The sequence below is a fragment of the Suncus etruscus genome, chromosome 15 (genome assembly GCF_024139225.1).
Source record: "Suncus etruscus isolate mSunEtr1 chromosome 15, mSunEtr1.pri.cur, whole genome shotgun sequence".
Lineage (NCBI taxonomy): Eukaryota > Metazoa > Chordata > Mammalia > Eulipotyphla > Soricidae > Suncus > Suncus etruscus.
In genome coordinates, this window is record NC_064862.1 from 57298161 (window position 1) to 57321504 (window position 23344).

General features: G+C 50.6%; 1 protein-coding gene across 1 annotated transcript; it reads right to left on the reverse strand.

Annotated features, from left to right (window-relative positions):
• Nucleotides 1-25: 25 nt before the first annotated feature.
• ERN2 (endoplasmic reticulum to nucleus signaling 2) lies at nucleotides 26-20339 on the reverse strand. The gene is made up of 22 exons (XM_049788116.1): nucleotides 20106-20339; nucleotides 17176-17281; nucleotides 16883-16916; nucleotides 16668-16740; nucleotides 15412-15484; nucleotides 15234-15341; nucleotides 14887-14988; nucleotides 14046-14289; nucleotides 7984-8062; nucleotides 7754-7901; nucleotides 7543-7664; nucleotides 6351-6515; nucleotides 5968-6124; nucleotides 4078-4174; nucleotides 3750-3939; nucleotides 3567-3666; nucleotides 3131-3330; nucleotides 1454-1601; nucleotides 1222-1349; nucleotides 466-589; nucleotides 318-385; nucleotides 26-238 (listed from the first exon to the last, which is right to left on the reverse strand). The coding sequence occupies exons 1-22, from the start codon at nucleotides 20337-20339 to the stop codon at nucleotides 26-28; spliced, it is 2913 nt and encodes a 970-aa protein (XP_049644073.1).
• Between the last annotated feature and the right edge of the window lie 3005 nt (nucleotides 20340-23344).

Sequence of the window (23344 nt, forward strand, 5' to 3'; positions counted from 1 at the left end):
ACAGGGCCAGCTCCCAGCCCAGACCTCAGCTGCCTGCGGCCCCCAGGCATGGCTCCCGAACTCCTGAAGCACTTGCATAATAGGGCAGGAAGAGACTCTCAGAGGCGCAGCTCCTCATGGCATTGTGCGTGTGGAGCAGCAGCCTAGGGAAGCGGGTCGTGAAGTACTGGACAAAGCTGTCAGGGATATGGCCCAGTGCCAGTCGGGCCTCAGTTGGAAGCTCCCGGTAGTGGTGTTTCTGGGGGAAGAGAACAGAGTCCTGGATCAGGGAAAAGTGGGTTTTTTTTCCCTTCATCTCACCTGGGCATCAGACCCACCTTATTCCTCATGGCGCGGAGCAGGTCCCGCACTGACGTCCCCTTGTAGGACCGGAACCGTCTAAGATCTGAAGGCAGGGCACTGATTAGCTAAGCTAGCCCTGCTAGATGCCCCACAGTCCCTGCCCATCCCCACGGTCACCTCTACCTGTCTGCAGTGGCACTGAAATGTGTGTGTGCCAATTGCCTCGGACCACGGTGGCTCCTCCTGCCTCCAGCGCTGTCACCAGCGGCCCCTGCTCAGACTCCTTCTCCAGCCAGTCACTGACATCCTAAAGCCCAGCAGCCTTTGAGCCTCAGATGTGTGCAGGGTTTGTGTCCTACCCGAGGCTTGGATGTAGTGGCTCCATTTCAGAGGATCAGGACTGTTGCCTCCCAGAGTGCATCTCCCTGTCTATGGGATCCTGCCTGGGAGGTTCTTTTGTCTCCCTTTGATGAGCCCACTGGGGGACTAGCTTCCTTGCACAAGGTTTCACAATGGGACAGACTGTCCACAGGGGCATTACCAGTCAATGTGCCTATGACATGAAGTTTTGTTAGCAGGATGGAAAAGAAGGCCTCTCAACCAACCAGCTGAGGCAGGCAGTGGGCTGTGGGTAGTGGACTGCCAAGGGGGCAACATTTAGGAATCTTGGCTCCATTTTGGTTAAGCTAAAGATCTGGGCTGTCTGAGTAGGTAGTAAGTCTTCCCTCACCACCCAGATCATGTGCCCTCTTGGGGATGGGGAAGGATTTGGGGCCACACCTGGCAATACAGGAGGGTACTCCCCGCTTGTTGCTGGGGGACCATGTGGTGCAAAGGATTGAGCCAGTATTGGCCATGTGGAAGTCAAGCAAGTTCTGCTTCCCTTTGTGACAGATGCATATTAGATTTTCTGGAGCTGTTCCCAAGTCTCCCCCTGACCTGGAAGAATTGGAGCTGCTTGGTTCTGCTCCAGAAGAAGGGGTGTGCTAGCACCTTGCGAGCAGAAGGCCGTGCCTGAGGCATCGCATTCAGCATGGCCTCCACCAAGCTCTTAGCCAGGACCTTGTCTGCAGGGAAGAATGGGGAAGGCAGCTTAAGGCCCTGCCAGTCTAGTACCCTGCTTCCTCCCATCCTCAGCCCAACTACCCACCACCACCACCACCCCCTTCACCATGGGTCTCTTCCTCCAGGTGTGCCAGGCAGGGGGTTCCTGACAGGATGTTGGCCTGGCGATAAAGACTTTCTCCGAAGGGATGGCTGCCCCCAGAAAGCACGTAGTAGAAGAGGCAGCCCGCTGAGAAGATGTCCACAGCACTGGTCTGAGGGATAGGGACAAATAGGCCAGTCATGTTTTTGCCTCAAGGAAGTAGGCCTGGCTCAGTTTTCCCATGCCTAGCCAGCATTTGGTTCAGGGTAGAACCCAAAGCTATCACCCTCCTAGGCCTCCCTATACCACTGAAAGGGGATAAGATATGTTTCCCCAGTCTGCTTTACTGGTTTGTAGTCCAGGCTCTTAAGGTTTATACGTCTAAAGTTGAGTCCCACATTTCCCAACTTGGTGAGACTTGGGTGCACTAGAATGATTCGAGGAGGAAGTGGCTGAAACTTGGATGCAATTGGGAACATTTTTTTTTCTTCAGGTAGATTTCAGAGGGACAATAAGTGATTTGTTTTTTGGAAAGAGCGTAGGCCTAAGAAGCTTTGAGACCTGTCTAACTGGGTCTCATGAGAATGGAGCCAGGGGGCCGGCAATGGTGGCGCTAGAAGTAAGGTGCCTGCCTTGCCTGCACTAGCCTAGGACGGACCACAGTTCGATCCCCCGGTGTCCCATATGGTCCCCCAAGCCAGGAGCGATTTCTGAGCACATAGCCACAGTAATCCCCTAAGCATTACCTACCGGGTGTGGCCCAAAAACCAAAAAAAAAAAAAAAAAAGTATGTAGAGAATGGAGCCAGGATGACAGGCCAGCCTGAGCCAGCTCACAGGCTGTGTTGGGACTCACTGGCTGCCTTTAAGAACCTCAGGGTAGCAATATTAAATTTTCCAGGAGAATACAGAAAATTGAATTTTCCTGTGGAATTTCCTCAGAGCTAAATCATTGCCCCCCTAATTAAAAGCCAGGGTACCTGAGAGAGTACAGCAGGTAAGACACTTGCCTTGCATGCAGCTGACCCAGGTTTGATCCCTGGTTCCCCCTCACCCCCATATGGTTTCCAGAGCCTGCCTGGAGTGATACCTGAGCCAGGAATAAACTATGCCATGAGTATCCGAAAGAAAAATAAAGACAAACCTTGTGAGGTCAGTTAAGGGAGTGGGTTTGAACCTGAGCATGTGTTTCTGGGGGTCCCACACTGCTCTGTACTTCAGTCACCAGAAGCTCCTTCAGAGCTCACACCCGAGCCCACCTAGCTGTACCTCAGGCTGGGTAGGTCTGTGTGTGACCTACCTAGACCTCTGGTTTTAAGTTCCTATGTGCTATGAAAGTCTGAGGCCACGTTATTCTCTGCTGGAGGGTGGAAGGGGTGGCGCCTTGGGCACTGCAAGGATCCTTGGCTAGAACCAAGCCCCTTCCCCTGCCAGTGTTACAACCACCCTCTAGCCCTTGCTAGTGCCACCAGGGGGAGCGAAGTAGTAGTCCCTGGTTGAGAGGCACTACCTAGGTAAGAAGAACCTAAAAATCATGAAGAACTTTGTAAAAATTTGTGGTGATTCAATTTTATAAAATAAAAAAGGGGGTGTGTACCTGGGTCCACTCTACAGGGGAGGAACCCAGAGTCAATTGACTCGGGATCTGGGCCTGCTCCCTCAGGAGAGGCAAGCAGGCTGGGAAGGTGGAGGCGGGACTCACCGGACTATCAGGGGCCAGGAGCTGGAGGAGCTCGGGGGCCATCCAGCCTTCCGTGCCCGGGATGCCCGAGCGGAGGCTGAAACTATAGCGGCCGGCAGGCAGCTTCTTGCAGAGGCCAAAGTCGGAGAGGACCACCCGGCCCCGGCCATGACTATCGGGCTCCGCAATGAGCACGTTGCCAGGTTTCAGGTCCCGATGCACTGCAGGAGCCGGCTGACAGGTGAGGAGTGGGGTGGGGCGGGGCGGGGCCTGAGAGCGGCGGGCGGGGAAATATCGGGGGCGTGGTAATGACGGGCGGGGAAGAGGTGGGGCATGATCGGGTGGGCGGGGCTTGAGAGTTGTGAGCGGGAGGGCGGGGCGTGAACGGGTGGGCGGGCTTAAGATAGCTGTGGGCGGAGCTATAGTGGGCGGGGCCGGAGGACAGGGATGGGCCTACCTATGTGCAGCGAGTGCAGATGCTCCAGGCCGGACATCAGCTGCTGCAGCGCCGCCTCCGGCTCCAAGCCCCAGCGGTTTCTCTCGGGGTTTGCCACGAACTGAAGAGTAGCGAGGACCGAATCTCCGCTTGCAGAGCCTGGACCTCCTGCCCTCCCCGCCAGCCTCCCGGGCTTGTCCTCACCTCCCGCAAGGAGGCGCGGCAGAGCTCCAGGGCAATATAGTGGAACTGAGGTCCCCGCTCGGTGCAGAAGTAGCGAAGCACGTTGGGGTGCCTGTCCGACTCCTGCAGCAGCTGAACCTCCCGCCGAACCAGGCCGAAGCATTCCCGAAGGAGCCGCTTGACAGCCACTGCCCTGCCCTCGAACTGTCCCCTACGAAGTGCCGTGGGTGTGCAGGGGAGGTCAGGAATTGGGGGGCGAGGGAAGTTTCAGAACAGATCTTCAGGGGACTATATAGAGAGCCCTCCCGGTCCCCCACACTCCCTCCCCAGCATGCACGGGCTGCCTCACCTGAAAACGAAGGTTCCGCCTGCTCCGCGGCCCAGCACGTCCTTGGGATTGAAGGAGATCTTCCCCACCACGGTAATTGGTTCCATTAGGGGCTCCACTGGGGGACAGGACAGCTGGGTTGCAGGAACCCCTGACTGTGGCCCCAGTCAAGGCATACTACTTCTACCTTAGCTTCCACTGCCACCTGTCCTCTTTCGTGCTCAGCAGTACCAGCACTCTGAGTAAAATGCCTGGAGTCCTCACCAGGCAATGACTGAGTCACAGGACTAATGTTTCTGGTCCAGCACAGCGTCCCATGTGGCTCAAATGGACAGACAGAAGAAAGGGGGACTGTTCTCTTTGATCATTTCTGTCTAGGTTTCTCCCGTCTCCCCAGTTCCAATAAGTTCTTTCCTTTCACTTATTTGCGGGTGGAAAAGATTGGAGACACACCCAGCAGTGTTGGGGACTACTGATTTTGTGCATTGCTCTGGGGGACCATGCAGTGCCATGGATCAAAGCATACAGTCAGCCCAGTGAGCAGTCTCTCTGGCCTTGCAACCAACCTTTTTTTTTTTTTTTTTTTTATTTTTTGGGCCACACCCGGCAATGCTCGGGGGTTACTCCTGGCTGTCTGCTCAGAAATAGCTCCTGGCAGGCACGGGGGACCATATGGGACACCGGGATTCGAACCAACCACCTTTGGTCCTGGATCAGCTGCTTGCAAGGCAAACGCCGCTGTGCTATCTCTCCAGGCCCAGCAACCAACCTTTTTAACATCAACTTCGCAGAGCATCATCACTGCTAACACTTGCCCATCCTTTCTGAACTTTGTCTAGACAAAAATAGCAAAGAGGACGGAGAGATGGCATGAAGGTAGGGTATTTGCCTTGCATGCAGAAGGATGGTGGTTCGAATCCTGGCATCCCATATGGTCCCCCGTGCCTGCCAGGAGAGAGTAATCCCTTAGTGCTGCAGGGTGTGACCACCCAAAAAACCCTCAAAAATAAAGTAAAATAGCAAAGAGGGGCCAGGGGCTGGAGCCATAGTATAGCAGGGAGGGCTTTTTCCTTGCATGCGGCTGACCGGGGTTTGATCTCTCACATATCACACACCGCCAGAAGTGATGCCTGAATTCAGAACCAGGAATGACTCCTGAGTAGCACTGTGTGTGGCCCAAAAAGAAAACAAATAGAGCATATTAACACTTAGGAGTTAGGGAGATATCTCCAAGGTTGAGTGCATGCTTTAAGGTGGAGGGTCCACAGCTGATCTCTGTCATTACATGGCCCCTTGAGTACCCTTAGGAGCAAACTCTAAGCATCTCCAGCTGTGGTCCCAAACCCAAACAACAAAAGGTAGAGAAAGATGGGCCAGAGCAATAGTATAGTGGGGAGGGTACTTGTTTTGCATAAACCTGGGTTTGATCCCTGCCATACCACATGATCCCTAAGCATCACCAGAAGTGATATCTGAGTGCAGAGCCAGGAATAAGCCCTAAGCATTGCAGGGTGTGTACTCCAACCACCTGCTCCCCACCGCCACCCCCCCCAAATGATGAAGATGGTAACTATTTCTAGAGGGCTCCACTGCAAAGCAGGAGCCACTGGAAAATACTCATAGATTTAGCACCCTGTCATTATGTGGCTTCCCAAAAAGCTACTTTGGGGCCAGCAAGGTGGCGCTAGAGGTAAGGTGTCTGCCTTGCAAGCGTTAGCCAAGGAAGGACTGCGGTTTGATCCCCCGGCATCCCATATGGTCCCCCCAAGCCAGGGGCAATTTCTGAGCACTTAGCCAGGAGTAACCCCTGAGCATCAAACGGGTATGGCTGAAAAACCAAGAAAAAAAAAAAAGCTACTTTGCCTTCCCCTCTCCTCTGACACTGCCCCTTCCTGTTCCCCCTTAGCTCACCATCAGGGTCTACTGGTGTCTGAGTTTGTTCTATGGAACACTGAGGCCTCTTGTGGGCCTGAGTGGTGGTCCCCGAGGTCTGGGAATGAGCGTTCTGGGAGATGTGGGAGGAGTCAGCAGGAGCCAGGGCTTTCTGTTGCGGCTTCAGAAGTTGGTGCTGAAAAAAAAAAAAACATGCATGCCCAGCAGTGGTGTGATATGGCCAGTTTCTGCCCACACAGGCCCAGTATTGTGCCTGAGATGGCCTGGCACGGGCACATGACCACATCGACCACAGGGCCAGGATAGGGGAACTGCTAAGAAAGGTAGGCAGATTCAGGCGGGCTGAGCAGATTCTGTGGCCAAGAGCAGAGCCAGATTTGACTGAGCCAGGGTCCTGGCACTGGGCTCACCTGCCTCACCAGGAGCAGGATGCAGCCGCCCACGAGAACAGCAGTGAGACTGGCCACGAGCACGTCTTGGGGCCCCAATCCCGAAGACAAGCCTGGAGTTTTCTTTTTAGAGTACAGATCCAGATCCTGAGGTTCCTCTTGTTTCTGGTTCCAGAGCTGGGAACAAAGGGACTTGGATTCTAAGCACCCTCTCCCACTGTGGAAACCCAAGATTGTTGTCATCATCCAGGACAGAGCTGGTGCAGGGGACGGAGTGGTGATGGTGGTGGTGGTGGTGGTGGTGGTAAGGAAGTGGGTTTGGAAGATGATGCTCTCCGAGGTGCTGAAACTTCATGGCGGCCTAGATATTGGGGGTCCTCTGTCTAACTGATCTAGGAGTGTTACCAAAAAATATCAAGTCTCTTGGGAGTGGTGAAAGATGTGAACACCCACTTGAAAAGACTCCGAGTTCAGAAACTCTGGAGAGGGTTTTTAGGGGCTTTTGAAGAGGAAGCAGACTTGACCAAGGAGGGCAGGTCACTACACTATCCTTAGCTGCCACCACCACCCCTCCTTTCAGGTGCACATGCTGTTCCAGTTCTCTGGGTTTTATTTTTTCCACTGGGAAAATTCTTCTTGAAGATATCAGAAAAAAAAAACCCAGATTTCTTGGTATCAATTTATAGAACCAATAATTTGTGGGTGCTGCCAGCCCATTCCTAGGAAACATGCACACACCCCAGGTTCTTTTTGTTTGTTTTGGGGCCACACCTGACAGTGTTCAGGGCTTATTCATGGCTCTGAGCTCAGGAATTACAACCGACAGATTCTGGGGACCATATGGGATGCCAGGGATCAATGCAGCATGCAAGGCAAACACTGTACCCTCTGTGTTATCATTACAGCCACATATTCCAGATTCTTTTTTGGAGGGGGTCACACCCGGCAGTGCTCAGGGGTTACTCCTGGCTCTACACTCAGAAATCGCTCCTGGCAGGCTCGGGGGACCATATGGGATGCCGGGATTTGAACCAATGACCTTCTGCATGAAAGGCAAAATGCCTTACCTCCATGCTATCTCTCCAGCCCCCCATATTCCAGATTCTTTTGGAGCTGAGTTGAATCTGCCCCCTTCATTCTTGAAAGATGGAATGAAGATTCGGGGCAACCCAGCCATTTGCTTAAGGCTCTCACCAGCACTGACCTCCAAGAAGGGGCCTGGGACCCAAGTGCTCTCTAAAGGTTTGTTTTCAGACACCCCACTGCCCAAGGTGGGGTGAACTCGCAGCACTGTTGTGTGCAGGACTGGGGGCAGCTCATGGTGTCCTGAGGGGCAGAGCATAAAGTCAGCAGGTTCTACGGAGCCCTTGAGCTGGGCCCAAGGCCCCACTGAAGGCCAAATGACTGGGTCTCACCAATGAGTAGCCACTGGCTCGGGAGGGCCACACTGCCCGAGGGGTATCTGACAGCTGTGCTTGGAGAGCCTTCACGCTCTCCTGAAACCTGCAGAGTCACCTCCTGGGTGGTGGGGCCATCTGTGGGGGGCAGGGTCAGTCCACGAGGCTAGGGGAGAAGAGAAAGTGCCTTAATCGGGGCCCCTATTCTGGATCCTGCCCCTTTCCACCCCACAGGGAGCTCCACTCACCACGAGGGCCACTCCAGAATGGACCAGCACTTCAGAAACATAGAAGCCAGATTCATGCTTCCCTATGTACAATGTCACCCTAGGGTAGGGGAAAAGAAAAAAGCAGAAAAGGTCATAGGTCTGGGGCGACTTCTGGTGACCCATCTTCATGGACTGTCCCCTGACACAGTGGCTCTGGTCTTGCCTAGGAGACTGGCTTTGACCCCCTGGCATATGAGCAGAAGCTAAATAAGTATTTAAGCCTTGGGCCTTGTTGTCTTGGGGGTGCCCTTTGAAACCTTGAGATCACTATGTGAGCCTCACAGGCTGGACAATGGGTTCATGAGAGGCCTTTATATGATACCTGCAAGACAAATAGGCCCAGCCTTGAGTGAGCTAAGGGACACTTCTGAGTGGCCCAGCTTAGTCACACCACCTGCACCCTACTGACATGGACTCAGATTCTGACCAGAAAATTGCCCAACCCACTCACAAGGTCTTTTTATTTTTTAAACACTTTTCTGACCACAACTAGCAGTGCTTAGGGCTTTATTCCTGGTTCAGGAATCTAATGGTAGGGCTCAGATGCCATATTAATTACTGCGGATCAAATTTAGATTAGCTGCAATGTGTGTGCTTTATCCACTATATATGCATATGTTGTATATGAAAATATATCCATAAGATTATCCTTTGCCTGTTGCCTCACCTTGACCTTCCAGGTGGAGGCGCTGTTGAGAGCCAAATAAATAGCTTGGATGCCAGGCATTCAGGGTCTTTTGCCAGAGTTGGCTGGCTGGCTCGAGGTGTGTTTTGGAGCTAGCAGCAGCCTGACAAAGGAGTCTCTTCACCCAACCTTTAACCCCGTAACCCTCCTGTCTGTGTGGATTATTTGCTGCGGATAAATATTACCAAGATTTCCCCCCAAAAGGGGACAAGGGGATGGGAATAAATTTCTCATTCTGGGAGCTCTTTGCGGATACTCAAACAATCAACAAAGGTGAAAATGGGACCCAACAAATGGGGCAACATGCATATATATGCATATCCACTCTTGACCTTCACTTATGAAACTTAAAAAAAATTTAAATTTTTTGGTGAGAAACCACAGCCAGCCCTGCTCAGGGGTTTTTATTCCTGGCTCTGTGATCATGGATCATTCCTATGGTACTCAAAGGACCATACCATTTGTCAGGGATCAAACTGGCATTGGTTATGTGCAAGGCAAGTGCCTAAACCCCTGTTCTATCTATGCAATCCTAGATTTTTCTTTTAAGCTCTAAATTGGTATGGCCATTTGTTACACACCCAGAGCTGACTAATACAAACATCATTGTGGGATTAACTGGAAGCCATCCTCACCAGTACATGCCTTGTTACTCATTGGTTGGGAACATCTTTGAGTGTAGTACCTTGGACTGGCATTTAGACCACCCAATCCCACCTCTGAATGTGGTCTGTTCCTTCCTAATAAATACTTCAGATCTCAGGAAAACACCATCTTGCATTTCTAGACTTCCCACTGAGTTTCCTGCTTCTTAGGATTGGAAGGCGTATGTGTTAGACCTCCTAAACTTGTTTCACCCTCTTTAGTATGTGTATTATTTTCTACATCAATGTTTGCTTCCAGACCCATGTCTCTCCAGTGTCCTAGTGTTGGGACATGTGGCCTGTTTCTAACAGATGACACCCAAACAGAGACCTGAATCCTGTACCCTCAAATTACTCTGGCACATCTATCTGCATTTCTCACTCTGGATTATATATGCCAGGTCCCTAGAGATTCTCCCTCACACAAACCACTAGAGGGGAGCGGTACCTTCCCAGTAGTGACAAGTTCTTGATCTATTTTTGTTTGTTTGTTTGTTTTTTGGGCCACACCCGTTCGACGCTCAGGGGTTACTCCTGGCTATGCGCTCAGAAATCGCCCCTGGCTTGGGGGACCATATGGGACACCAGGAGATCGTGTCCGTCCTACGCTAGCACTTGCAAGGCAGACACCTTACCTCTAGTGCCACCTTCCCGGCCCCAAGTTCTTGATCTAAAGGCTTTCACAGGGCTCATAATTTACATTTACTGAACTAGCGAGACCCCCCATCTCCCAAGGATGATGAGCTGGCTACAATCTCTGTAGACTCAGAGTCTGAAAACTAGACTCAGAGTAGCTCAGCCAAAGATTCCCGCACCCAAACACTGAGTCAGATAGACAAGCCTTGGTGCTGGCAAGCCAAGTCCTGGGCACTGTCAAATTGTTTAATGTCCAGAATGGTTACACATTTATCAATAGAAGTGACACCAAAGGAGATGTCTTTGTTCACTGGATAGCTATTAAGAGAAATAATCCCAGGAAATTTCTGTGTTGCATTGGAGATGGAGAGACTGAGGAGTTTGATGTCGTGAAAGGAGAGAGGGACCAAAAGCTGCTAATCTATCCAGACCTGGCGGAGCCAGTGAAAGGTAGCCAATATGCTCCCAATTGACATAGATTCTGCTGATTCATCCCCCAGCCTCAGCTGCCCTATCACCCATAGTAGCAAAAGCAGGACAGGAGCAGAGAAGGGGAGAAGAAGCTGAAGAATGGCCATCATTCCAAACGTTGATGCCCACTTTTCTCCTACCAGAGGTGCTTTTTGCAAGGACCTTGGCCCCCCAACCTGCAGTTATCAAGGTCACTGATGGGGTAGAAGCCAAAAAAAAAGTTCCATTTGAGGGGGACCAACACCAACAAAAAGGAGATGAGTGAGTCCCCCCCCCCCACTCAAATTCTGGCTCAGGAACTGAAGGCCTTTATGTCCCAGGCAACCTCAGCAGCCTAAGAAAGAAGATAAAGATGGAGGATCCAAGCCTAGCTGAAGACCAGCTGAGAAGAAGCTGCTTTCAGAACCTTCTGCAACTTTCTTCTAGGTTAATTTATTGATCCTATCTGCATAGGTATTTATATTATATTATATATTATATATATCATATTGCTGGTTAAACTGTGTGTTCTACCTGTATTAGATTTTATAACTACTGTTTTCTTTTATGCCACACTGCAAACAGAAATTTTTTTTTTTGTTATGGGGCCACACCCGGCATCACTCAGGGGTTACTCCTGGCTCTACACTCAGAAATTGCTCCTGAAAAAAAAAAAGAAAAAAAAAAAAAAAGAAATTGCTCCTGGCAGGCTCGGGGGACTATATGAAATGCCAGGATTCGACCCACTGTCCTTCTGCATGCAAGGCAAACGCACTACCTCCATGCTATCTCTCCGGCCCCAAACAGAAAATTTTGTACCCAACTATAGTGGTTTAATAATAGTTTGCACAGTTCCAGGGAAATGCATAGTGTTAGATTATTATTTTTCTTTCTTTTTTTCCATGTTAGATTATTTTTAAACATTTATTTATTTATTTATTTAGGTTTTTGGGCTGTACCTGGTGGTTCTCAGAGGTCACTCCTGGCTCTGTGCCTTCCACTGTGCTATTGCTACGGCCCTAAAATGTTGGATTTTTAATGGCTTTTAGCTATCTTAGTGAATGTTTCCCAATTGTTGTGATGTATGATTGTGCATATTATTTAGCAACTTATTCTCAAAATTATGTATGCAAAAATGTTCTAATATATTTGTCCTGAGAAGTCTATGGAAAAGGATCGACTCTTATTACAGTGCTCATTATAAGAATGTTTTAGCAAACTTATTTTTAAACTGTATTTCTGTAGCAATGTTCTTGTGATTTTGTTTAAGGAAGTTTATGAAAAGGACCTCGGATGTTCTAGACACGTATTACGGTGCTTGGTCTAAGAATGCTTAAGAATTTTCTAATTAAGGGGCCATAGTGATAGCACAGTGGTAGGGCATTTGCCTTGCACACGGCTGAACCAGGATAGACTGATTCAATTCCGGGCATTCCATATGGTTCCCCGTGCCTACTAGGAGCAATTTCTGAGTGCAGAGCCAGGAATAATCCCTGAGTGCTGCCAGGTGTGGCTCAGAAATAAACAAACAAAAGAAGAATTTTCTAATTAAGTGTATCTGCAGAAAGTTCTAATGTTTATGTTCAGAGAAGTCTATGAGCATTTGCCTTGCCTTGCATGTGGCTGACCTTGGATGGACCGTGGTTTGATCCTCCGGCATCCCATGTGGTCTCCCAAGCCAGGAGGGATTTCTGAGTGCATAGCCAGAAGTATCCCCTGAGCATCATCGGGTATGACCCCTCAAAAAAGTAAAAACAGAGAAGTCTATGAAAAAATTTTGTGATAAGTATAAGATATGTAAAAAGCTGACTATTTTGAGAATGATACATACAATTTATATATCATGATATATAAATGATGTATACATTTATACATTTGATGCTATTACAGCCAACTTTTACTGTGCATATGCAAAATGACAACCACTTTTTTAAAAAAATTTTTGGCCACACCCATTTGATGCTCAGGAGTTACTCCTGGCTAGCGCTCAGAAATTGCCCCTGGCTTGGGGGGACCACATGGGATGCCAGGGGATCAAACCGCTGTCTTCCTCAGCTAGAGCTTGCAAGGCAGACACCTTACCTCTAGAGCCACCTCTCCGGCCCCAACAACCACTTTTATACCTGGAGTTCCTGCCTCTTGCAGAGAACAATACAATATGACTTATGTATCCCTCTCTTTTTTTTTTTTTTTGAATTTTGGGTCACACCCAGCAGCATTTAGGGGTTACTCCTGGCTCTACACTCAGAAATCACGCCTGGCAGGCATGGGGGAGCATATGGGATGCTAGGATTCGAACCACCATCCTTCTGCATGCAAGGCAAACTCCCTACCTCCATGCTATCTCTCTGGCCTTATCCCTCTCAATTTTTGAACAAAAAAATGGTCAGTTGTTAGGTTACACCTTATTTTATCCAAAAAATTTTTTTGTTTATAACTTGGTTTCACACAAAACAAAGATCATCCCTGGTTCCTTTGCATCTATTTGTTTACAACTTGGTTTTACCCCCAAACATGATTGTTTTATATGTAAACCTGGGCAGGATTGGCTCAGGATAGCTGGAGTTATCTTTTATTTGGGGGGGGCACACCTGGTAATGCTCAGGGGTTACTCCTGGCTATGCCCTCAGAAGTCGCTACTGGCTTGGAGGACCATATGGGACGCCGGGGAATCGAACCTCTGTCCGTCCTAGGCTAGTGCTGGCAAGGCAGACAGACACCTTACCTCTAGCGCCACCACGCCGGCCCCAGCTGGAGTTATCTTTATTACTTGTCCCTACTCCCCCACCTGGGGTGATCTCTGTATTCAATAAACGCAACTGTTCAAGTGGCAACTGGCTTTGATAGGGGATAGAAGATTGCCAGGATTGTTTCATTATCAGCCTGGTTTGGATTATTTTGTACAGTGACTCTACTTTAGACTTGCTCACATGGGGTTGGAGATATGGCGCCTGGGGTGATTTTACACCTTTAGGGTTTCTAAACTGATGTCCAGTCCAGGCATCTTTCAAAAGCTCAGTTTTCTCGATCTGAAGTCATTGCCTTATTCTACCTCCACTTCCTCTCTTTCTTTCTGCATTCTCTAGAGCAGCAATCTACACTTTTTTATACCTTCAGGCCAGCACCTGCCATGCACTCTGGTCCATGTGGGCAATGATGACCAGAGCTTTTAGACCAGGGTTTTCTACCTTCCCACACCTGAAAATCAGCTCTGGCTCATAGACTGGTGGTTGGTGAGTATTCTAAAGTGCACACTAGTAAAAAAATAATAGTTTTTGGGGCTGAAGAAATAGCCTGGAGGTAAGGCATTTGTCTACCTTGCAGAAGGACAGTGGTTTGAATCCCCGCATCCTATGCCAGGGCGTGCCTGCTAGGGGCAATTTCTGAGTATAGAGCCAGGAATAACCCCTGAGCGCTGTCGGGTGTGACCCAAAAACCAAAAAAATAAAAAAATAGTTCTTTGGCTTCTAGAAGACTGAATATAACCTTTGACTTACAGCGTGCGATCATCAAATTCAAGCTTACCAGGTCTTTCATGTTTCCCTCACTGTTTCTGTGTGTCTCTACCCCAGCCCAAGTCTGGGTGTGTCTGTGTGCCCCTCTGGGTCTCTGCACAGGATACCTACCTCAGTGGTGTGTCTGGGTTCTGGGGCCCTGAGGCAGGCAGGCGGATGTGGCCCCAGCGGAGTGCGAGAAAATGCAGGGTATCTCGTGCCAGGGTCAGATGAGGCAGTTGGTGCAAGCTGTCCTGATGCCATGTATAAATGCCCATCACGGGCACACCCAGGTCCTGGGTCCACCTCACAACCCCACTGCTGGGGTTCACAGCCAGCAGCAGGCCAGTGCCACACGAGGCCAGGTAGCTTATGTCTGCCAGGACAGAAGGTTGGAGCCTGAGGTAAGGGGCAGTGGAGACCACTTGGGGTGCTCCAGGACATGGGGTGTCACTTAAAGCTCTTGGGATTTACCCTAAATGTCTGAAGTCTGTGCGGGTCTGTGAGGTGGCTTGAGTATGTAACTCAAGGCCCGAGGATAGGGTTGCTCAGACATGTTCTCCAATTGTCACCCTGGGTGAGTCAGAGAGAGGTGCTGGGGGTTTCTAGGGTATCTTTTGGAATGTGACATGTGACCATGTAGGTTTCTGTGTGGAATGAGAGTCCACTTAGGAGGAATGATCTGGAGGACCCCGAGTTCTCTCAGGAATGGGGTTGGGGCTCCTGAGGTGTCTTGGGAGCACTTAGCCAGGGGCCATTCAATATAAGGGGTCAGTTAGACCATGTGGGGTCCCCACAGTGGTATATATAGAATCATGCAGGTGGTTTCCTGGCTGGCTCACTTGGAACATGGAGGGATCAGGATAGAAAAGGCCCTTTAGGGTACATCAAGGTACTATTCAGTACAGGGATGCCCAGACAGGCCTGGGGTGAGAAACGTGTCTGAAGGCGTTAGGGTCACGGTGACACTCACATTTTCCAGCTGAGGACTCCATGGGGGCTGCTGAGTAGCGTCGGAAGGTAATGGTCCAGCGAAGGCCTGGTGCCCGGCGGTCATGCATGGTGACTGTGTACTCTGGGGAGGCCCAAGACCATGTTACAGGGGTGCTCGGACACCCTTACACTACACCATCCTCCAGCTGCCTCCAGGCACAAAGCCAGAACATTGCCAGGGCTGAAAGCAGCCTCGGTGTAGGCAAATCTGCAGTTCATAGTTGCTGGCCCAGATTGCCTTCTGCGGGTCCGAGAGCCACTGCCAGGCCTGGGAAGGGTGAGGTGGGGCACTGCCCAAGCTTGGGGAGCAGTGGGGCTCAGACTTACGTGTGCGGCCAATGTACAGGCGGGGGATAGCGGGGCCCTCTGTAGTCAGGGTCATCTGCATGTCCCCAGACTCGGGGTCCACCACAAACCAGCCATCTTGCTTGCGGCCTATGAGAGAGAGTCCCAGGGCTCAGGATGGCAGGAGAGGGGGTGCCCTGGTGCCCCTGGCCCCACCTACCTGTGTAGAAGATGCCATCAGAGCTGCGGCAGGGGGAGGCGTGGACCAGCTCGGGGATGGTGAACGGCAGCTTCTAAGGGAGGGACAAGGGTGCCAGTCCTTTGGGCCCTGGGGAGAGTCTCCGTGGCCCAGACAGCCTCTGAGACAGGTCAAACAAAGGCAGAGCTGGGCCTTGAACCAAGTCAGCAGCCAACCCTGGAGTACTGCAGAAAACTGCACCACTTGACTCTCCTGTAGTCTGCCATGTGCCTGTACTCCTTTGTGTGTGCATATATATGATTGTTGTTGTGTGTATACAAGTGGATGTATGTGTGTATATCAGTGCTTGTATTTGTGCATGCATGGGGCCATATGCCATATGCCTATGTCTTACTTTATCTGCATATATATCTGTACACATGTGCACATATGTAGAAACACATGTGGATGAGTGCTGAATATGAAAGAATGAGAACAGCCCAGGGTGCTGTGTGGTATGGATCTTGCCTGGGAGAGCTGAGGGGTCTCCTTCAGTGGAGTCATCTCTCCCCAAAGGTTCAGCTCTCCAACCTCTCCCTGGAGCTCCAGGATGTGGGGTGCCCCCACCTGAGTGCCTGCCTGCTAATAGTGCTGAACAGAAGACTACTGTGTGCTCCTCCACTGTGAGCACCGGCCAAGCAGCCCCTGAGAAAATCTTCCTCCAGGCTTCCTCCTGTGTCTTTGGTTATTGGTGTTGGGTCCTGACCTGGCTTATTCATGGAGCCATTTAACTCAGCCCATTTCATCCCCTCTAGAAACATCGATGCTTCACAGGCTTCTTAGCTTTCTGGAAAAGAGCCCCACATCCTGGGGGCCTGTGCAGCTCCACAGTGAAGAAGCGTTAGTGGCACTGACCCGGTTGGCTAAATTCCCTGAGCAAATCCCCCCTTCTTGGTTTCATGCTCCTGCTGCTCAGTGGTATCTCACTCAGGTGAGTCTCCTGGTTCTCCACGGAAGACCACCTGGACAAGCTATTTTGGACAATCTGTCCAAACCCACACAGCACAAGGTTGTGGACACATAAGTTTTCCCATAGCTTCTCCCTTTTCCAGAGGCTGTTCTGACCATAGCTGGCCTGTGTTCTCCCATTTCAACCGCCCTCCTGGCAGATTTCCCATCATGGGCTCTGAATCCCAACTATATCCTGGCAGGAACCCCGGAGTCTGACCTCACTGCCTCCCCCACACCTTCAGCCCCGGAGCTCACACAAAGTTCCCCATGGCACTGCAAAGACGCACCATTAACCCCTGTGGCTTCTGCGTCCCCAGGATATACAGGCTGCCATCGGTGGGGTCCGAGAGAAAGGCTGTTCTGTGGGGGACAGGTCAAGGGGGACTAGGCACCAGCAAGTAGGGGGTACCCCATAGTTCTAGACTCAAGTCTCCCCCAACTTTCTAATATGCCCCCAAACTCCTCCCAGACTTCTTCCCCTGAGGACCATCCATCCACTTACTCTGTGACATACATGGGGCCTTGGATGATGGGATCTGTGGGGATAGGAATATACAGCATGAGATGTCCTCTCCAGACTCCCCAATGAGGAGACATCATTGGGGATTCATGAAGCCCACCCAGAAACCCACAGCCCACTTCACAGGTGGAAACATTGGGGGATCAGAGAAGCTGAGCGCCTGTTTCAAGGTCACACAGGTGGTCAGTGGTATTCTAGAGCCCCTGTACATCCCCTCAATGGCATATCCACCCCCAACTTGGGGTGCAGGCAGGGAGGTGTGAGTGCCCCCTCACCATTCTTCAATGTCCACTGCAAGTCTCCAGTCAGCTTGTTCAGTGCATGGAGATGTCCATCAAGGGTGGACACGATCAACAGGTTCTCAGGCTCCATGGACTGGACCTGTGGCAGGGCACAGAGCTCTGTTGTGGGCAGCTCAGAAACCAGCCCATCCCTCACCCTAGTGGGTGTCTGCCCCCCTAGGGAACTGGCTAAGAAAGCAGGGATCTGGGATGCAACATTTCCTTGGGGGTGCTTTTGGGGGTAGTGCAAGAGTCCCTCAATGTCTTCAAGTTTTCCCAACAAGACTGAGGGGAAGAAAAATCACTCATGAAGGCGCCTGAGTGGTAGACCTGAGTGTGAGCCTTGCACAGGGCTGACCCTGGTTTGATCCTGAGCATCCTATATGGTCCCCTGAGCACAGAGCCAAGAGTAACCCCTGGGTACTGCCAGGTGTGGCATAAAAACAAAAACAAAAACAAAAAAAGGAAAAAAAATCACTCATGGAGCCTTTGCCTCCCCAGGTGTTTGACTATGGGTTTTTGAGGAACCACACTTGACTGTGCTAAGGGATTATTCCTGATTTATTCACACTCTTGGTGTGACTCAAGGGGACTCTATGCTGTGCTGGGGATTGAACTTGCAAGGCAAGTGCCTTCTATGCTGTACAGAAAACTCTAGGCAGGCTGGGAAACTGATGCTTCATAAGGCACAGAGCTAGAAGAGGCAGAACTGCAGCTGCAGTTCTAAACCAGCCCAAGTTACTTTCCCCTCAGGTGACAACCCAGCAAGTCCTTCCCAAACCAGCATAGCAGCTGTCTTAGCACCCCCGAACCAAGCTGGGGGTGTGCTCCCATCTGGCCCCTACTGGGCCAACTTATCTGCCCCCACCTCCTTGAGCAAACAGGGTGAGGCTAAGCTCCTAGCAGGAACCTCAACATCCGGGTGGCCCCACCGCACCCCTACCAAGGCAACATCCTGCTCCATTTGCTCAGGCTTGGGACAGTGCCAATGGTTTGTCTGGAGAACCTCAGACCTGCTTCAAGTCCCCCTCTCTGCCATAGGAGCCAGAGAGGGAGAAAAAGTGACAGATCCTTGCTGGATTCCATGGATTTTTCTTTGGCCAATCAAAGTGTTCAAAAACATTTTTATTTATTTTATTTTATTGAAGTCATTGTGATTTACAAAGTCCTTCATAGTTGGGTTTCAGACATACAATGAATCAGAGTCTATCCCACAACCAGTTATCCCTCCCTCCACCAATGGTCCCCAACTGAATCCCATACTACCCCCACTGTCCCCAACCTGACAGTATAACAGGCCCATTTTAAGTTTAAATGGTTAAAGTTTGGGCTTTTCCCTTGTTTGGATATTCAGTTCAATGCACCTGAGACCTCTTGGCCCCATCTTTCATATTTGTGTTTTCCTCTTCCACTCAGTTTTTTTCCTTCTCTTCACTAACTCTGGGGCCAAAGGTCAAAACTGTTTTAAATTTTGGCACTTTTTTGAAGAGTGGAAATATTTCGCTTTAAAAAGAAAATAAAAAGACTTTTGGGCTGGAGTGATAGCACAGTGGTAGGACGTTTGACTTGCATGTGTCTGACCTAGGACAGACCTGGGTTCGATCCCTGGCATCCCATATGGTACCCCAAGCCAGGAGTGATTTCTGGGCGTATAGCCAAGAGTAACCCCTGAGTGTCACCGAATGGGGCCCAAAAAACAAAACAAAACAAAACAAAACAAAAAAATGGACTTTGTGGGCCAGAGCAATGGCACAGTGGTAGTGCATTTGTCTTGCACTCTGCCAACACAGACAAACCCAGGTTCGATTCAGAGCATCCCATATGGTCCCCAAGCCTACTAGGAGCGATTTCTGAGCACAGAGCCACGAGTGACCCCTGAGCACCACTGGGTGTGGCCCAATAACCAAAATAAATATATGTTTAAAATAAATATATAAATAAATGAACTAAGCAATAGCACAGCAGTAGGGTGTTTGCCTTGCATGTGGCCCATCAGGGACTGATCTGGGTTCAATCCTCAGCATCCTATATGGTCCCCGAGCCTGCCAGGAGTGATTTTTGAGCACAGAGCCAGGAGTATTCCCTGAGCGCTGCCAGGTGTGCCCCCTCAAAGGACTTTTACTCACTTTACTGCCCCCAACATTTGAATAGGATTCAGATTCGCAGTGCCTCTGGAGTGGACCTCGAGGAGTCCTGGGGAGTTTGGGGGAGGGCAGCTTAGTTTTGTAATGCTGTGCTACTCCCCTTTGCTGTTCTGGGCAGCAGCGAGCAGGGCAGAGAAACTCCATCCTGAACTCAAAAATAATACTCCCTCAACCCCACTGCATTTCTGGAAAACTCAGTTTTTCTCCTGCTGGCCTCTTATTCTCCCCAGAATTTTTTTTTTTTTTTTGGGCCACACCCGGTGACGCTCAGGGATTACTCCTGGCTATGCGCTCAGAAGTCGCTCTTGGCTTGGGGGACCATATGGGACACCGGGGGATCGAACCGCGGTCCGTCCTAGGCTAGCCCTGGCAAGGCAGGCACCTTACCTCTAGCGCCACCACGCCGGCCCCTCTCCCCAGAATTTCTAAAGCTGGGGTCCAGTATGGGTAAGAGAGGATCCCATTGGTCTGTAGAAGTGGAAGTATTTTTCATCAGAGGACCCCCAAAATTGGCCATATGTTCCAAGAGAGCAAGGGTCCCAGAAGTTTCAGGAGGTACAACCGGGTATCCCCGCCTCAGGCTGATCTCTGCACCTGCACCCCGAGGTCCAGGATTCTTACTGGCACAGGAGTTTGTGGGGGCAACTGGCAACTCCCCAAAGGAAGTTTTCTCTCCAGGAAGGGAGCGACCTGGCACCCCCCTCCGTACATTCCTTAGCGCAGCCCTGCGCCCACCGTGGTCCCGCCCTGGAGGCTTGCTCAGCGCTCCGCCCTCCTCACCTGGAACCTGAGCATCCCGAGCAACATCCACAACTGGAGCAGGAGCCCGAGCCGGGGCGGGGGCCACAGCCACGACCCCCCGGCCACAATCGCCATTACCAATGGCCAGCGCTTGGACCTAGGGTCCCGGAGCTCCTCCAAGACACCAGGCAGGGCCTCCGCCAGCCCGACGAGGCCCCGCCCCGCTGGGTACACAGAGGCTGGGTGCAACCTGTGCCCTGTCCCGCCCTGCATCCCTCAGCAGCCCTGCAAGGAACAGATTATTGAGCTTTTATTATTTTTTTTATTTTTTGGGGGGTCACACCCGGCAGCGCTCAGGGATTACTCCTAATTCTACAGTCAGAAATTGCTCCTGGCAGGCACGGGGGACCATATGGGATGCCGGGATTCGAACCACCGTCCTTCTGCATGCAAGGCAAACACCTTTCCTCCATGTTATTTCTTCGGCCCCTTATTTTTATTTTTGGGTGGGGTTGCTATATCCAATGGTGCTCAAGACTTACACCTGATGCTAGATATTGAACCCATCAGAGGAATGGGTACAAGGCAAGAACCCTCCCCAGTGCTTTGGCCCAGAGCTCACTCTGAGCTTTGCAGAGAAAGGAGTTACTCATGAGGCCCTTCCGGACAATTTACTGAGTACTCCACCAAGTGCTCCCCATCTGCTGGCAGCTGAAACCTTCTCAGTCCTCACCCCAGAGCTGAGAGCAGAGTCCCAGAGTGGGTTCTTGACTCCAAAGCCTCTGCAAATAGATTTATCTTCCCTGCACAGATGAACTTGCCCTTGTTTCCAGCAGAGGCTTTGGAGGCCCAGCTGGGTTTCAAGTGCTGGTTCCTCCATTTCTCTATCCTTGGGCAAAATTCCCTGCTGATCTGAGAATCATACAAGCACGTTCCCCACCTGCTCTTACTCCTCCTCCTCTATTCTTCTCCCCCTCTTCCTCCTGCTTCTCCTTCTGCTCTTCCCTTTCCTCTCCCCCTTCCTTCTCCCCTTCCCCTTCTCTCTTGTTCTCCTCCCCCCTTCCTTTTCCTCTTCCTCCACCTACTGCAGCTCTTCCTCCTCTGTGCCTCCTGCCAGCCCTCCTCCAAGCCCCCTCCTTCCCTTCTCCCTTCATCCACTCCTCTTCCCCAATCCTGCCCCATTGTCCTCTTCCTCCTCTTCCTCTTCTCCGTGCTTCTTCTGTACTCTTGCCCTCCTTCCTCCTTCCCTTCTTCCCCTCCTCTTCCCTCCTCTGGCTCCTCCTCCTGCTCTTGGTCCTCTTCATCGCCTTTCTTCCTCCTACTCCTTCCCCCTCAAGTTGGTGGGGGAAAACCTTTGAGATTTCCTGCAGTTATGGGGAGGTTCTATGGCCTTTCCCAGGAGCTGGGTTAACTCCCTAGCAACAGAACTGCCATCAGCTGAGGGCAATTCAGGACAGGTGTGGGTGAACAGGAGCACATGACAGTGGACACCCAGCATTGAGCAAGGGACTCTGCAGGCTGCCAACAGCATCGTACTAATCGGTAATCAATTACTTTTCCTTACCTCTCCCACACATCAGGGCAGGAAAGATGTTACCTTCTTCACCCTGATTCCAGGGTCCATGCCCCAGGGGCACGACACAAGTCTAGGGTCCCAACTGATGGCGGGTAGGGAAGTTCAAAGGAAGAAAACGTCGGAAGGGGCCATGTTGGAAAAAGTTTTAGAAAACTATTCTGTGAAACCAAGAGGCTGATGGAGATTCAAACCCATGTGGTGGGATTTTGAGTTCCTGGTCTTCTTACTCTAAAAGTGATCTGAAAACTTAGAGGCTTACAGGGTTCTGGCAGATTGTACCACTGAATATATAGCCTAAGAATGGTTCCTTACATGGAGAAAAGATGATCAGCGCAGAGACCCTAGCAATTCTCGGGGAAGATTCCAATTGGTCTGGCTGGGGGCAAACAATTTCTGAGCCAATCACTGAAGTTGATGAAGTAAAGTACTTTGATTGGTCAGGTATGGGCCACATGCTCATTGGCACAAGGGTGGAGCCAATTGTATAAAGTATCTGCCCTGGGCTCTGGGGAGAGAGTCCTGTCTTTCCCTGCTAATCTTACATAGCAGAATCTTTAAGAGGCATGAAAGGAAAAGAGGCCAAATGACATTTGTGTCTGAAACTTGCCTCAAAGAAAGTAGGAGTCCTTTGCGCATAGGATCTGAGCAATACAGGCTCTCCAAGCTAGAACATAAGAATGTTTCATTTCCCCTTATCTTGCTTTCCCCAAGATAGCCCATATCAGGAAAACAGCCTTATAGATCAAACTCAATTTACCTGGGGGCCACAGGAGGCAAAGTCGGGGTGAGGCAGGGCTGCTTAAGGGATTTCGCTTACCGAATATTCGCAATAAAAATCGCATTAGTAAGAAAAAAATCGCAAAAAAAACGCATTAAACATTTGCATACCCCGAACGGAACTGCTCGGGGTATGCGAATGTTTAATGCGATTTTTTTTCTTACTAATGCAATTTTTATTGCAATTATTTGGTAAGCGAATAATCGCGAATACTGCAATATTTGAAGGCCTGCTGCGGGCCACAAAATGTTGTATGGAGGGCTGCAAACAGCCCTCGGGCCACGAGTTTGAGACCCCTGCTATAGATAGACCTTAAGCTGGAGCTCAAGAGCCTTTTCCTGTCTCTGTGTTGGGGAAGAGGAGTCCCTCCTGAACCCCATCCTCAGCCCATTGAGCTATAGCCCCACCCAGAAATCTTTTTTTGGATGTATAGAGCAGAAATATCTGAACATGCATCAGAGGACCAGACAGGAAATTCATCAAGCAGCCTGTCACTCATCTGTCTGCACTGTTTTGTCTGGAAATACTTTCCTGTTCTTTCCACCAAAAGCTCCTTCTTGTAAGAGTGCAGGTTCACCTATAGTTCTTTGAGTCTACAGGACTGCTGGGAGTAATAGAGATTGGCCCCCTTCCCCCCCCCCAAAAAAAAAGATTGGCCCCTACCTGACTCCATTTATGGATCTCTTTTACAGGTGGTAGACCTGGACCTTCTGGGTTACATCTAGATTATTCCCTCTGCACACCACCCACCTCCCTTCTCTCTCTCCTTCTTTACTTTCAGTTTTCATATTCACTCTCCCACACCTGATCCTATGCTTTGACCTTGACCCATGTTCTCACTAGCACATGATTTCTCATGTTCTTCCCAGAACCCCTTGGTACTCCTTGAGCACATCTTGCCTGACTGACATCCCCATTCTCTGC

Bases quoted from the DNA above. Each gene is read 5' to 3' on its own strand.
- ERN2 (XM_049788116.1), bottom strand. From the start codon at position 20,339: ATGCAGGGCGGGACAGGGCACAGGTTGCACCCAGCCTCTGTGTACCCA. The intron at 4,175-5,967 runs GTGAGCTAAGGG...CCTGTCCCCCAG, and splicing joins GACACCAGTAGACCCTGATG to TGGAGCCCCTAATGGAACCA. The intron at 386-465 runs GTAGAGGTGACC...CCCTGCCTTCAG, and splicing joins TTCAGTGCCACTGCAGACAG to ATCTTAGACGGTTCCGGTCC.